The 15302-nt window shown below is 43.8% G+C and overlaps 1 protein-coding gene across 1 annotated transcript in view; it reads left to right on the forward strand.

Moving 5' to 3' along the window:
• The window catches only part of LOC104540761 (transcription factor IIIB 90 kDa subunit-like), a gene marked incomplete at its 5' end in the record, with an annotated part of 44729 nt that extends 37096 nt beyond the window's left edge, over positions 1-7633 (forward strand). The window contains 3 exons of the mRNA XM_010184638.1: positions 2178-2229; positions 5227-5395; positions 7596-7633. Coding sequence (XP_010182940.1) covers positions 2178-2229; positions 5227-5395; positions 7596-7633 — 259 coding nt within the window. The remainder of the gene's footprint in view (positions 1-2177; positions 2230-5226; positions 5396-7595) is intronic.
• Between the last annotated feature and the right edge of the window lie 7669 nt (positions 7634-15302).

Consider the following 15302-nt stretch of genomic DNA (forward strand, 5'->3'; position numbering starts at 1 on the left):
GTTTGTAAATAGGCTTTTCATAAGTGTGAATCTTTTTATTTTCATTAGGGGACCGTTTTAATTAAAACGAAACTGGAATGTTTACTCTTTGCTTCCTATAGCTGTGATTGTTTTCTTCCCTGTGTGAGCACATGTATAATTTGCTCTAAAAGAAATGTCAGCAGTTTCTGATTGCATTGTGAGCCTTACTCAACAGCTTGATTTTAATTGGGGAGAGGGAAGATTTCAGGGTGCTCCAGGGAGGTCAGATGTCTTTTGGTAGCAGGAGGAAAGGGGTGCTATCCTTGATACAATGTTAATTGCAATAATCACTGCTACTGGTATAAAATAAAGGTCCTTCATTTCGTACCTCTGTTACCTTTTTTCAGTCATGTCAATGAAACACAACCTGTTTGGTGCTTAGCGTCCTTCAGCTACATAACCTTTCGACATTGCTGCATCCGTGTGTTTGTACGCATCTAAACAGGGTGACTTGGAAAACAGGGATTGGCAGTGGGTAGGTAGCCTCAGATTTCAGGAAATAAAGAAGAATTTTTTTACAATGGGGGTGGTGAATGACCATTGGCACAGGTTGCCCAGGGAGGTGGTAGATGTCCCATCCCTGGACACATCCAAGGTCAGGCTGGACGGGGCTGTGAGCGACCTGATCTGGTTGAAGATGTCCCTGTTCACTGCAGGGGGTTGGACTGGATGGCCTCTAAAGGTCCCTTCCAACCCAACCCATTCTGCGATTCTGTGCAAACTCTCCGATTCAGGTTAAAGAAAAGGGAGGAGTGGGTCTGTGCCTTCAAATACATTCTCTCCAAGCCCTGAAGTCCACCAGGATTTGTAAGTAATAGTTTATGTGGGTCAAGAGTATCTCTTTCTTGATTTTTTTTTTTAATCATTATAAAATAAGACAAGAAGTGCCTGTAGCAGGATAACGTGTTCTGGATCTGTCAGTGGTACAGCTCCTGAAGCATTCCCGTGGCTTCTTTTTGTTTCATCTACTCTAAGGAGGCACCTCGGACTACTGTGGTTGACAAAATGCCTTCTGGGTCTTGCAAAGCATTTCAGAGATGACCAGTTTCTGCAGTTTCTGAACCTTTTTTGGAGCTTAGCCAGTCTCTTGTGTTTTAATATTGTCTTCTCCATCAGAGATAATGATCTGAGTCTCCCTTGCTCATTCTCTGCTTTTTTTTTTTTCTTCCTCTTGCTGATTATTTGAAATAAATAAATAAGCAGGAAAACAACCAGTATCTGTGTTAGCAGGGAGGAATGACTAATAGAAAAATGAGAAGAAAGGTTCTGCTTATCATAAAAGACTACATCTCTGGAGACATAAATTGGTATTCATTAAGTTGTTTGCCTAGACTTAGTTAAAAGACATCCTTGAGGAGCTGTCTGGGCGGTGTTTCAGTAGAAAGCAAGTCATCCTCTTCGTGACTAGATCCATCCAGACGAGGAGAGACCAGAAAGCAGCACTAAATGAGGGACTGAGAACAGCCTTCATGGCAGGAAGGAGACAACAGGCTAGGAAATGTTTTTCAGCAAGAGCAGTATTTGACACTTAGCTGTAGAGCAATACTGATCCATCTTTTCTCTCCAGATATGCAGGACTTCTTCATATCCGATGCAGAATTTTTAAAAGTGTTCAATTTCTGTCATTTTTCATTTAAGTTGTGCAGGGTCCCCATGTTTTTCATGATGAGCTCTGTAGCTGGAGGTTAGAGTTTTGCCTGTGGTTACTGTGATATCCTGGCTGTACAATCTTACTGGTATCCTGTGTGTGTCATCAAATGCAGGCAAGCAGTTGCAGAGCGGTGCTGGGTAATTCAGTGCGGCTCGTTTCTGCCACGTCTGCATCCTTCCAAAAAATCAGTTGAGTCTTTTGACTTTTGTAATCTGTGACAAAGCCATCTATTTCAGTTTGAGGAGGTTTTGCGACTGTGCTTGTTGACAGGCGTCTTATCTTGCTATGCCGAACTGGGGCAGATGCTTACAAGGGAGCGTGCGTATTAATTATTGTGGAGTCTGTGGCTCTCCGCTCTTTATCTTATATCTTTAAAAAAGTAATTGCACAACATAACACTAGCAAAGTGCTTTCACTGTTTGGAGAGTGAATGCTCTGTGTCAGGTTCTTCTGTGCTTGGTGTAACTTCCCTGATGTTCACCATTTCTTCTTTCCTTCTTTGCAGATTAAGACCCTTGATTTCGACACAGCTTGCTAAAAAGGCTGCCACTGAAGAGGTATGTAAAGTCCAGCACTTCGGGTGCAACAGCTTGAATTTGAGTTTGGAAATTCCCACGAGCCTTTCTCTGCCCAGCTCTGGTTATGTGGTAGATAACGGATAAAAGAGAGTATTTCTCTGACCAGACTAGGAGCTGGTTACTGCAAACCCTGCAAAGCTGAGTTTGTGTGTTTTCTAACCAAGATTTGCCCTTGCTTATCCATCAGTAACCTTAGCACAGCCTCATAGGCCCTGGTTTGACAGGAAAAAAGCGTGTGCAAGCGTGTGAAAAGGTTAGTGTCAAACAAGTGGGCAGGAGGAGTAGGAGAGGGCAGGGGTCGTGCCTGGACCGTCCCCATGGAGAAAGGGAACAATGTGAAACGCTGCTACGGCACAGCCCGCGCTGACCCAAGGGAAGGGCTGTGCTTCTGTGGGATGCCCGTGAGGAAACACAGAGTGGCAGCTTGCCCTGTGTAGCATGGCTTACTCTTCCTTTTGTTAGTGTGTTTAGTTTGAGAATACAATAGTGCATAGAAAAGTTGGTGGTAGTAACTGTCCACTGCCAGAAGCCCTCCTTGGGTGGCTTTGTGCGTCTTCTGCCGAAGGGGTCGTGGTTGTTGTCAGTCACAGCGGTTACTGCTCTCTTTCACTGTTATACTCACACTGTATGAAGTGAGCATACGCATTTTGAGTATGATAAAATAAATGCTGACTGCATACCTAAAAATTCTGTTCCTAATGTACCAAAGGTATTTGTCCTCCTTGCTTTTCCTATGACCGTGTGACACTGACACCCCTTTGAACCAGTTAACCTGGGTAATTCAGAGTGCTTTGACGATTGCCAGTCCATACACAAAGATACACGCCAAACTGAAGACCAGGATATCTGGAAGTGAGTTCAGGAAGTTCTATTTAAAGGTGTTGTTTGACTGCCTTATTTTTAAAATTACTAAAACCCATTGATTTTCAGAAACGGTTTGATATCCTGCCTGGGGAAATACATTTTCACTTCTTATGCTATGCTCATTAGAAAACCTTGCACATTTTTAGAAGTGTAGCAGTCTGGAAGTGGACATGATAATTAGAAGAAGGTCACATTTTAATTAGCATGGTGCAATTTAAAAAAATAATGACTCAATTTTAGCTCCTTTATATTCACCCACTTTTTCAGAGCAGATGGATAATTTTAAGCATATAAATTGATACATATTATGATGCTGATTCATCTCGAACTGTTGTGTCTATTTCTGCTTATACCGAAAACCTAGACGGACTCAATTTGCTCACTCTAGAGGCAAAAGCAGTGGTAGGAAATAGAAAATAAACTGGAGGGAAGTTCCTCTAAATAGTATGATTAATTTGAGCATTCAAAAATCATGAAAACCTGTCTTTGAGTGATCTGAATACCTAAATACTTGATTTTCTATTAAAATTAATGGCTGTCTTTTGCCCTATTAATGAGCTCTTGGAGCAAACCCTTAGGTGACTTTGAAAAACTCAGGCAGATTCTTTAGGTTGACTGGCATGGTATATGACAAGTTAAGGAACAGCTTTGATGTTTGAATAATTAGTCTATTAACTTTCTGGTACAGGGACTTTCCTTGTGGTGTGTCTTTAAAGTGCCTGAAGTTACAGGGATTCTGGGAGTTAGTGCATCCCAAGTAAATACATTTATAAATAAATAAAAATAAATTACAACGCTGAATCTGAACTTAGTGTCAACGGAGCTGGAGAAGATGCAGCAGTACACAGTTGTGGACTGTGATTTAAAACCTAACTCACTGTAGAACTTTTCTTGTGGTAGGGACCAGAGGAGTTGGGGTTTCCTGGTCTCCTTTGGACCATTCGGTGTTAGGAGCTCCTTACCACTGGCCTTCCCCAGGAGGCAGTCCCAGTCTTTTTGTCTCTCCTAGCAGGGGAGGAGCACAGGTCCTGTTTAGTATTCCCGTTTCTCAAAACTGCTCACATGACAAAGCAGCGTTAATGGTTAATCTTTAGCATTCTTCAAGTTGCCACTAATGGGATGGCCTTTTTGGGCCCCAGGCTCTAGTGTACAAACCCCAAATAGTCCAAGTACAGAATGGAGGTGAAAAGTGCCCTGTTACAAAGCTGGTGGAGAAAAAGCTGCTGTGATATTTCTTCCCTGGATGAGGGAGGGTGAAGTCCTACAATGAAGTGAGAGCTCCAGAGAGACCGGAGCCCAGGCTGTGCTGGGGCAGACGTTACTGGTTCCTGCTCTGTTCCCAAATCAGTCATTAGTGAACTGAAGACATTATTACCTAAACCTCCAAATTCATCTCTGTCTCCTTGTGGTGTTGCCCTTTCTCTCCCTCCCTTCCATGTCCTGCCTAACCTTGGAGCAGCTGGGGAGGTGCACGAACGAATGGGTCCCATCAGTGATCAATTCCCAAGTTAGTGTTTGGGGATCATTATTCTGATGAATGTCACAGGTAATGTTACAGGTGCTGGCGTGCGTTACCAACCTAGTGCTCTGCCATCGCATTAAGCGCTGTCTAAAGAGTGCTATTTGTTCCACAGCTCGTTGTGCCTCCAAATAAATCCCACCAGAGCTGTCAAAACTAATCCATGTTGGGGTTTTTCTGATTTGAAGGGTACATTTTTGCTATCATTAAAGTGTCAGTAACGTTGTTATTGTGTAATAGGCCTGATGTGAGTTGAGCACAATGAGGAAAGAGGTTGTAAGACTTCCCACAGAGCTCTGCTCAGGAGCCTTCACTCCCAGATTGCTCCTTACCTTGTGCTGCAGGAGGATCCTTGTTCTGCTGTTACCGTCTCTAGATATTTCACTTATCTAGCTATGAATTATGTGAAAACTGTGGATGTTTGTGCCTGACTTTCATTCTGGCAACATTTCACTGAGCAACTTTCATGTCCCCTGGAAGAGCTAAGCCTCTAGCACTGGATATGGGCTTCGGAGTGTGGGAGCTGCCAATGTTTCATACAAATACTGGACAAAAGGAAGGGCTCCTTTACTGTCCCCTCATCATTTTTGCAGGTGACCTTTCCAAATGCACAAGCAGAAGCCTCTGACATAGCAAAACCAGCGGCTGTGCTAGTGGAGAGTGGCCCAGTAGCTTACAACCCTGATGAAGAGATGGAAGAGGAAGAAATAGAAGAAGATGACGATCACTGCATGAGCGCCTTGCAGTTGATGGGAGGGAACGGTAAGCTGAGGTGCTCTCTAAATTGCCATCTCCTGGTGCTGTGGGGTTCATTGTCGCAGAGCTGAGAACAGACAGGGTTCCTCTGCTTGTCCCTGCCCTCTGGCAGCTTGTCCCATGCAGAGGTCCTGCTGCCTTTTCGGCATTGCCCATTCCTTGGGAAAGCCTGAAGTCACCCTTGTCCGAAACCTGACCTTCCTAGAGACGCTTCCTGAGAGAACTTTGCATCCCGAGCTTTAGGCTTAGAGGCCTCCTCAAGAACAAACTGATGTTACACCTTCGTTAGAATTAGGTTTATTAATGTGGATCTGAGGAATTAGGAATCAGAAACCCCTCCATTAGCAGTGCTTGGAGCTCATTGCCCCCCAAGCCGAGCGGCCTAGCTCCGGCCTGCCTCCTCCGCTGGGCCTGCAGCGACGTCCAGGCTGTCTGTGAGCCCTGGGGATGGGGCTGTCCAGCTCAAACCAAAATGATTGTCACACTCTGTTTCTGGGGAAAGCGTTAGGAGGAAAGACTTCTTCAGCAAGCACAGAAATTGCACCGATAGCGCATGGCGTGCTGCATGGTGCACAGATGTGTGATAATTTCTTTGGGTTACCCAGCGAAGCCACTCATTTAATTAGGTTTCTTTGCTGGCAGGAAAAGGCAGCATCCTCTCCGCTGTGGTTTTTCCTAGCTGGACACATCCACATTTATCCTTTATTAAAAACTTCCCCGTAGAAGATAAGCTTTGAAAATACACAAAAAATATTTTTAAAATGAGAGCTGCTAATTATGGGTTGTGAAAAAAGCAAGATGGGAATAAATTTCCTGTTGAAATGTTATTTGCCGCAGAAATCTTTCCAGCACTATTAATTTAGCTTTCGTGGACAGTATGTATACATTTCACAAAAGTGTCTGTTGCTTCTAAATTGATTTCTCCACTGGAAAATAATTGCTGAACTGTAGGAAAAACAGTTCGTTGCCTGCATTTATTATTAGAATAATGTTCCCAAGAAAAGGCACCCATGAGGGGGAGGGTGGGTCTATGTTTATTAATAAACCCCCTACAAAAATAGAATAAAGGTCACTGAGCTTTTTTTCTTTGTAAATGTTACTATTTTTAAACTATTCTTGAGAACATTCCACTACTCCCTGTCTGGGCTGGACAGCAGCTGAAAAATCAGCGTTTGAAAAAAATAAAATAAAAGGAAAACAGTATTCCCAGAATTCAAATGCAGGTGTGCAGAGCTGCTCTGCAGAGCAAGTAACTCCTTTCTGACTGCTTTCTTCATGGGTTTTAGACCTGGAGTAACCACAGGAATTACAGGTGGTGAACTTCTCCTATTCTACACAGATTATCATCAATGACGCTTAATTCTGCTGCTGAGCATTGTCTTGACTCTGGATGAAATGTTGCACTGTACTGAATTTGGAATATGAATGCTCATATGCACTGGTTATCCTTAGGTTCGGCTGTGCAGCAGAAAAGATCTGTTTCACTGCACTGAGAAACACACAGAGGAGAAATTGGTGCATTAGAGACACACAAATGTGCCTTCTGACACACATATCATACAGTCTGTGCACTCAGCATTGTTTAAGAAAACAAAATGGGTTAAAAAAACCCAACTGGACAACATTTTAAGTTTCTCCTGTAGGAGTGAGTGGTTCTGGGAGATCTGAGTCAGATGCATTGGTCAGGATTCGTTGCATGACTCCTTTGATGTTGATGGGAATGCAGAGCTATCTCTGAACTCTTGCAGCTTCAGCTTATAAATGCATGAATAATATAAACAAGCCGGTTTTTTTCTTGGTGGCTATGTCGAGTGAGAACGGTGCCTACTTGCAAATGTACGCCACTGCTTATCAGCCACTGCGTTCCAAATTACTTCTGACAATCAGGCTTGATCACCTTCACCTCTAAATTAGAGCAAGCGTCTCACGTATCCATGTGCCAGGTATTCCTAAATGAGGGTCCAGTGGCAAGCGAGAAGAGATATTTACACAGACATGCTTAGAAATAATTTTAGGAAAGCACATGCAAGAACTTTTTATTTAGCCCTAAGAAAATACATGATTTTTTAAAGTGCTTGCTTAAGGCAAAACTTACCATCTAGTTACACAGCAGGAAAACAACCTGAAAGTCTCAATACTTCTGTTGTATCTGCCATCTACCTGGAATATTTGCATTTTTATATGCCTTTGCCTTTGTGTGTTTCAGATTATGGCTGTGATATGGAGGATGATGATGGCTATTAGTTCCATTTACTTCCAATGGACCTGGACTGTGTCTTGTTCCCAGCAAATCTTCAGTCTTCAAGCTGTATGAATAGTGAAAGAAGCTGTCTATGGTCAGCAAATGTAATTGAACAATCCTTACTTTTGTAAAGCGAATTTTAGGTTGGCATGGACTCTGGTCAGTTTACATTGACCCATAACCCAGCAGTAAAGTTTGGGTTTGTACTTGAATTTTTTTAAAAATTCTGGTGGATCACAGTTTGAGGATGAAATTAATGGCAGTAATGTATCCAGAGAACAAAAGAAAAGAGACAAAATAGACTGTGTATGTGCAGCTGGATGCAACACATCCCTTATTTATGTGACTCTGCTTTTAGGCATGCTGTTGAAAGGGAGCAGGTAGAAGGACAGAGAGAAGGACGGCTAAAAATGAGAAGCGTGGCTGTCGATTATTTGAGTGCAGTAGCATCAGTTGTCTCATCATGCTACAACCACAGGAAAGAAAACATTTCCAACCTGTGTTGTAAACGTGACCCTGATACTGAATACAATCTTCCTTACCTGAGCCTATCGAAAACTAATGACAAGTTATGTATTTGCAGGGCAGTATCTGTTTCTCTGAAATGAAGTAAGTACTTCTTTATATTAATCGATTCATAGATTTCTTAAGAAATACGACAGTAGAAGGCATTCTTGGCAGCAAAGAATCGTCTTCCACTGCAAGGTCAGGGTGGTTTGTGAGGAAGGAGGGAGAAAGCCTGGATGAAGCGAGAAGTGTAGAGAGCAAACAGGCACTGATGCGGTGCTCACGTGGCATTTCTGAGCATCCCTAGGGGCAGCCAGGTCTTGTTGTGGCTGGTGTTGCTGCAGGAAGGTAACTCTGGCCACTTTGTGGAGCTGAGTTAGAGTGAAGAGCTGCTCCCAAGAGCTGCGTGTCCCCAAAACCGATAGAAAGAGAAAGCTGAGCTTTTTAATAAATAAGCTAGCATCTGCTTTGGCTGAATTTAATTTAATATCATTTACTTAACTTTCTGTGGGTAAATTAAAGGTCACTATGCAGCGGCCTGACTTTCATGGCTCAAATCCCACCCTTGAACAGTCTCTGCTACGTAGATAACAGTGGAGCTCCAGCCCTGTGCGTCCCGAAATGTCCATCGACGGGTCCTTCTCATCCAGATACATCACCCCTCGCGGTGCCATGGGAGCAGGGGGTCAGGGATGGAGCCCTTATTGCCAGATCCCATCCTGCTGCCTCTGACCTGCTGCTCCCTGGCACTGCTGGGTCTGAGGGCCTCGGCTCAGGGGGAAATCCACTGCACCCTGGGTCATAGCCTTGATGGCTGTAGCTGCAAGAGCCAAGATGTTTTCATCTCGCTCCCATCTCTAGTGACAATCATGAAAGCTGTAGCGCTGCGGGCTTGTATTGCACCAGGGAAAGACGCATTTTATCTTTACCAATGTGGCTTCTGTTAAGCTGCCTCTCCTGGTCAGCTCGTCCTTCCTACCCTTTATAGGGCGCTCATCACCAAAGCGCTACCCGTCCTCCGGCTGCGGAGGGTGGATCGTGGCAGGAAAAGCAGCTGCCTTGGGAAGCTGCAGCTACTGCCAGCCAGGGTGATGCTGATGTGGTCATCACCAGAAAGGAGAAGGGCCGTATGGCCTCCCATACCTCTTCTGTCCCTCTCAGTAGCATCCAGAAGAGGGATCATGTAAGTAGAGCAAGAGCGAGTGCTTTTATTTTAGGAGCAGGCTTGTTATTATTTAGCTGATAAATGTAGTTTGTTGGGTAGGTTGTATCTGCTGGGTATTTCTGAGCCCTGTATAGGAGTATGTCTGCAATGGCTTCTTAAAAGCAGAAGATGGTAACAAAAGTGATGTATTGAGGCTGATGGATATGAGAGTTCTTCTGAACCAGATTTCAGTTACTCTGTTTGCAGCACAGGGGAAAGAGGAGATTCCATATAATTCTAAAGGGAAAAACAGGCATTTTCACCAAAAAACTATGGATTTTTTCCTGAAACTTTATAAATACTGCACAGAAAAAGATATTGGGGAGATAAACCTTTCTACCTCTCTTTTATCTACACCATAAATTCAAAATCATGCTATAAGCAAACAGTTTTTTTAAAAAGTAGTTCGTTTTATCGAAGTTCATGCTCTGCAAGTCTCTGAGACAGTTGAGCTTGAGCATTTGGGTTTGAATTAATCTGCCAATAGCACTCTTACAAATACCCATACTCTCAATATATTTTCCAAACATGTTTTTTTTCCAAGGTACACATTATTCTCTATGCAGGAAATACACATGCACAAATAAACTCGTGTATGACTCACGTAGGTCGAGTGTTTTTCTCATGCTGTTGGCTCTTAAAGAAACCTCTAAGATGAATTCTTTATTGCTAAGGGTCTTTCCTTCAGTCTTCTGTGCAGATTTTCGTTGGTTTGATCCCCCCAGAGGATACTGAACCTGCTGCCGATGTAGTGATGTTAAGCGTGGCACCTGAGAGTGCACCCAGATAACTGCTGCCAGTACATTTGGATTTCAGTAGCACATCGTGTTTCTGAGAACATTGTTTCCTGCACTGGAAGTAAGGATTGCAGGTTTTGAATGCTCTCATCTGATTTAATGAGGAAAGGCGATCATGTAGAAGGGCACTTGGAGAGCAAAAAAAACCCAAGTGCCCTACAATTCCATAGCATCTCAGTATTGGTGGTGCGGTTACCAGCGTGGTTTCTGTGCAGGAGCTCTGAAGGAAAGGCTGAGGTGTCGGACCGGCAGACTTCACGCTGAGCATTTTAAGGCTTCTTAAGCTATGGTGGTTATGTAAATTCTTAATTTATTGGCGACTTATCGGGATTTTTATAATGTTCATTCCTTCTTGATTTAACTAAGCTCAGGAAATGTAAACAGATTAGAACATGCTAGTTTCTGTTTTTATAGCTAGTCATTAAAATGTAAAAAGATTAACACCGCATTAACTCTGTTTACTACTGCTGATGTATTTGGACAATTTTGTTGTATGTAAGCGAGCCTAAATTCACTTGGAGTAATTTGGACCCTGCTTTTCTCAGGATTCTGATTATAATGAAGAGAGCTTGTAAGGCTTCGACATTTGTTGTTCTTAGATCTTCTTATTTGAACCCACACCAGCTGTATTTCATGGGGTTTGTTGCATAAAGCACATCTCCTTTTGCTTGACAGGCAAAACCCTCCAGCTGTTGCATCCAGCTTGTCTGCCCTGCAGCCTTTTAACACTCTGGTATTGTTTAGAATTTGGTATTGTACTGAAAAAAAAACCTGAAAGAAATAACGAAAATAATGTGATTCTTCACTGTGGCGAGTGCGTTTTCAGTGTCTTAATCATCTGTGGCATTTCTTTAAAATCACTGTGTTCAGCTCAGCAACTTTTAAATGGTGCCAGACAGCCTTGTCTTGAGGGTTAAACACGCTCATCAAAAAGGTTCTTGCCATCCTGGTGGCTTGTTTGTATTCGTTGGATTGCATTGCAACTCCGGCCGCAGATGTGTGCAGTTAACGTAGAGTTTGCCTGATAAATGTTCTGTTTCTTATTTTTGCGTCGAATTCTCGCATTTGGTTCAGTTAGTGCCAAGGAAATTAAACGTGCTTGATGTAAGCATATGTATCATCCTTACACAACCACAACATGAGCCACGTTAAGCTTTTTTTACTGTAATATATTTGCTGTAAATAAAGAGTAAAAACCCTTGCGTAACCCAGCTTTTATGATGCTCTCCTGCTAATTTCTGATTTTTCTGTCTTCGTTCTTATGAACAGTCATTTTTGATTGCTGTATGGTTGGTTGATTGTGGCCAAAATTTGCAATTCACAGCTTTGCTTCGTCTCTGAAAGGGAAGACACGACTAATCGGGCAAGTGTTTTTCACAAGATATTGTTCCATTGGTAAATATATATACTTTCTCTGAACTGCACATCGTTAACAGGGCTTTTCCCACTAAGCTCTATAATCAAGTGGCTGTGGGAACAACATACAGCACGTGCGTTTAGTGGAACTGTTCCAGCGCTTGTTTCTGAAAGTTGTATCTTGATCGATAAGGTGTGTGCTGAGTTAAAAGATCGTGTTATTTGTCCGCATCTGGCCGCCGCAGTTTGGAGGCCCAAATCCACATCTCTCCTTTGTGCACATGGGCATTTGCTCCTTTTATTTTTCTTCTGGAAGGGGAGCTACTGCGGGATCCTCAGGAGTGCCTGTTAATTGTACAATTAACAACAGTTCTGATAAGGCAGCAAGGAGGTGGCCTTCCAGCATTTCTCTGGCTTCCTGTGCTCTCACCTCAGTGCACTTTTGCTCTCGTTGGCACCGAGATGTGTTTATCTTGGTTTCTTCTCAGCTGTTCCAACCCTGTCCACTGGGAACTTCTCCAGTGATGCCCACCACCGATGCTCTCTCTCTCTCATGACATCTGAGCTGTTAAAAAGTACTGGCCACCTTGGCTTTATATTTTCTGCTCTTCCCAAGCTGCAGAGGGAATTGTCCTGTAATTTTCCCTACCCCACCAGGCTTTCATAACCAAAACCATTTTGCCCCCCCCCAGCTGTGTTGATCAGATACGCCTCCTTTAAGGGCCTGAGAAGTTAAATAATGTTAATAAAGCTCTGTATTAGCTTCATTCGTCACCGGTCGATCACAACACACTCGTTCTTAGGTTCACATTGTGTAAAGCAGAAGGGACTGTTGTAATCTGCTGTTCCTGTCATGTGTGTATGATGAGTTACAGCGTATTACTCGGTATTTCTTGTGCCTGCTCAATACCTGGCAGTGGTCTTGGTGAGTTTGTGAAAGGGGTTAAGCACACGAGAAAAGAGGCTGGGTGAAAATTCATAACTTACAGCATAACAAATTTACTTGGCGAGTTCCTTCATCAAAATTGTGGGGTTGTTTTTTTCTTATGAGACTGTTGTGCATTTTCGTGGAAATGAGGGAGGCGTATGCACTTCATAGAAAAGCAAACTGAAATTCCCATCTTGCCCTGTGACTCCAGGGGCACAGCGTTTTATGACTGTAGCGTGAATCTTAGATCTGTTGTTGTGTGGGTCGGCAGCAGGATGGCGGTTGTATTGCGAGTTTCTATTGCAAAATTGTAACAAGAATGCTTTCTTATTGCTCTTAGCGCTCTTAGCAGAGTTTCTCAATTCTTCAAAACCCTCCAAAGTACAGAAAATTAAAGGAATTTGAACAAAGCAATGAAAAGAAACAGCACCAACACTGGGCTTACAAGGTAATTTATCTTCAGTGCTCATCTGTGGGAAAGGAAGAAGTTATTTATACGCAGAGACTGAGAGAGGCAAAAGGTGCATCTTGGCAGCAGCAGAGATGAGGCAGCGTTGTCCCTTTTCCAGACTCCTCCATTTCCATGGTATATCCTGCACCTCCTTCATCATTTGTAGACAGGAAGATATGAAGAGCAGCAAGACACCATCCAGGTAAGGAGGAGGAGGTGGCGAGCCGTCTTTGTTTCATTTGAGTACAAACAAAAGACGTGATGAATGATTAATCGTTTGGAGTGGTTTTAAGTTTGATGTTAAGGAGAAAAACAAGCTGCATTAAGAAAACCAGAAATATCAGGGAATATTTCTTTGCAATGATGTGTGCTGGACTGTGCAACAGGCAGGGAGCATAGGAATGGACCAAGAATAATACTGAAGGAAAGGAGAAAACGGGTTGTGATGTTGTGGTATGTCACCCACAGCCACTTCCTACTCCATTTGTCAAGCACAGCATACTGCCTTGCCCAATTAACCAGCAAAACAGAGTTACCTGTTCTCTGATTTTAAGATAAATGAGGAAAGGGACCTTCAGCAGTGATACTGCTGTAGTGTGTGCCACATAATGCATCCCTCTTCAGCTCTGCATGGCAATGGCTGTGGCTGTCAAAACTTTCTCTCTAGGCGGTCATAGACTGCTCTGACGTGGATCTGTTGTCATTGAATAATGGTTCTTCAGAGCAGCATCGTGTCTGGGAAACGGGCAGAATCCTTGTGTCTGCTTTGATTCCTGCCCATACGCTGGTAGCTCACTAAAGGAGATCTGCACACACGTACCGGCACAGTTCGAGTAAGATTCATGGGTAAAATTTGGCTGAGGAAAATGGTTTAAAAGCTAGTCACTGTTTTCAAGCAAACTTGCACAACGCCACTGGGAAATTGATACTGCTGCATGCTGCATTAAATCAGTAGGACCTACCATAAGCTCTGAGGTCTCCCAGCAGCAAATCAGTGCGATGTGAATCATCATGTTTACTTTCTGGACCGTCAGGCACCATGAGGAAGAGCCTGTGGTAAGATGAAGGATCTTTCATCTTGTTGATCTTCCCTGTATATTCTGTATTGGTTGAGAGGAGCTGGCTGCACTGCATTAATAAAATGCCATCTAAAGCGCTTTTGGATGGTGTTCTTGGCACACGTGCGAGTGTAGGATTTCTGATCTCCCCTGGCCACTTGACAAGCAAAAGGTCTTGACCAACAGGGGCACTGCCAACCCTTGTATAAAGCTGACCAGCATAGACCCCAAGCGTTGTCACTGCTTGTGGGTGTAACACTGGTGTGAAAGGGGCTACATCTCGGGTCAGAGGTGATGGTGCACCACTTAGGAGTTTATATGGGCGGGCAAAAGCAGGGGTAGTAATACCACTCTGCAGGGAGGTATTAGGGGGGCTCCCAAGGGCTGTCTGTGTTCAGCTCAGAGATCAATCCCATCTGTTAATCCACCTTGACTACTACAGCATGTATGACGCTCAGAAGAAGATAAGCAATTGAGGCCACCCGTGACACCTCAAGTGAAGATCAAAAGAGGGCAGGACGAAGACACAGCTATTGCAGGACTTAGCTGAGGTTTGGAAGGAAGGCTCTTTCATTGCCTTCTCAAGCCTGCTTTCTCAGCCAGGCTGCGGTGCCATTAAACTCTTGGGTAGATTGTAGGTTGATTGGGGTACAGGGTGGCTTGCCATCCAAGAAAGCGCTTTTGAGGCGTTGGGGTCTGTGTGTGTGCATGTGTGTTTAAGTTACTCCCTCTGCTCTATAAATTGCAAGGACCTTGCTGGAGATTGCAGCTTTCCTTCTGAGCAGAGTCCTCAGTGCTCAGCAGGAGCAAGCAGACACTACTGAAGAACAGAGATGTTAAATGGTACAAAAACAGGGAAAAGCAGCACAGATGGAGTACCCTGGTGAAACTTGAAGCCTGAAAACATCAGTTTCTCCAAGTGTTGGAGCCAGGGATGTCCCACATTGGAGACAGAGGAGCCAGCTGCAAGCATAGTGGAGGAGACCTGATCTGGTAAGCTGTGACCTGAATTTCCTCCTCATAGCAACTCTGAAACAGGCTCCGGGTTTCCTAATTCTGCAGAGGGGGGTGGTGAAACCATCTCAAATGGTTCTTGATGACATTCCTTACTCTTTACCATTAACTGCTCACATGGGCATGATGCCCAGCTTGCTCTCCTCCTGCCAGTGGTCACAGCTCGCTTGCTGCCAGCTCCTGCCCAGCTCAGCAGGCCATGGGACTGGGGCATGGCAGCAACAGCTCCCTTTCCTAGGACCAGAGCAGTGCTGTCACTCAGGGTTTCACCCATGCCTTTGCTCAGGGTCTGGCTGCTTTGCTGTCTCTGATGATCTCACCCTGATAATTCCTTGTTTCTTGTACAATTTATTGTG

This window comes from Mesitornis unicolor, unplaced genomic scaffold (genome assembly GCF_000695765.1).
Source record: "Mesitornis unicolor isolate BGI_N332 unplaced genomic scaffold, ASM69576v1 scaffold12265, whole genome shotgun sequence".
NCBI lineage: Eukaryota > Metazoa > Chordata > Aves > Mesitornithiformes > Mesitornithidae > Mesitornis > Mesitornis unicolor.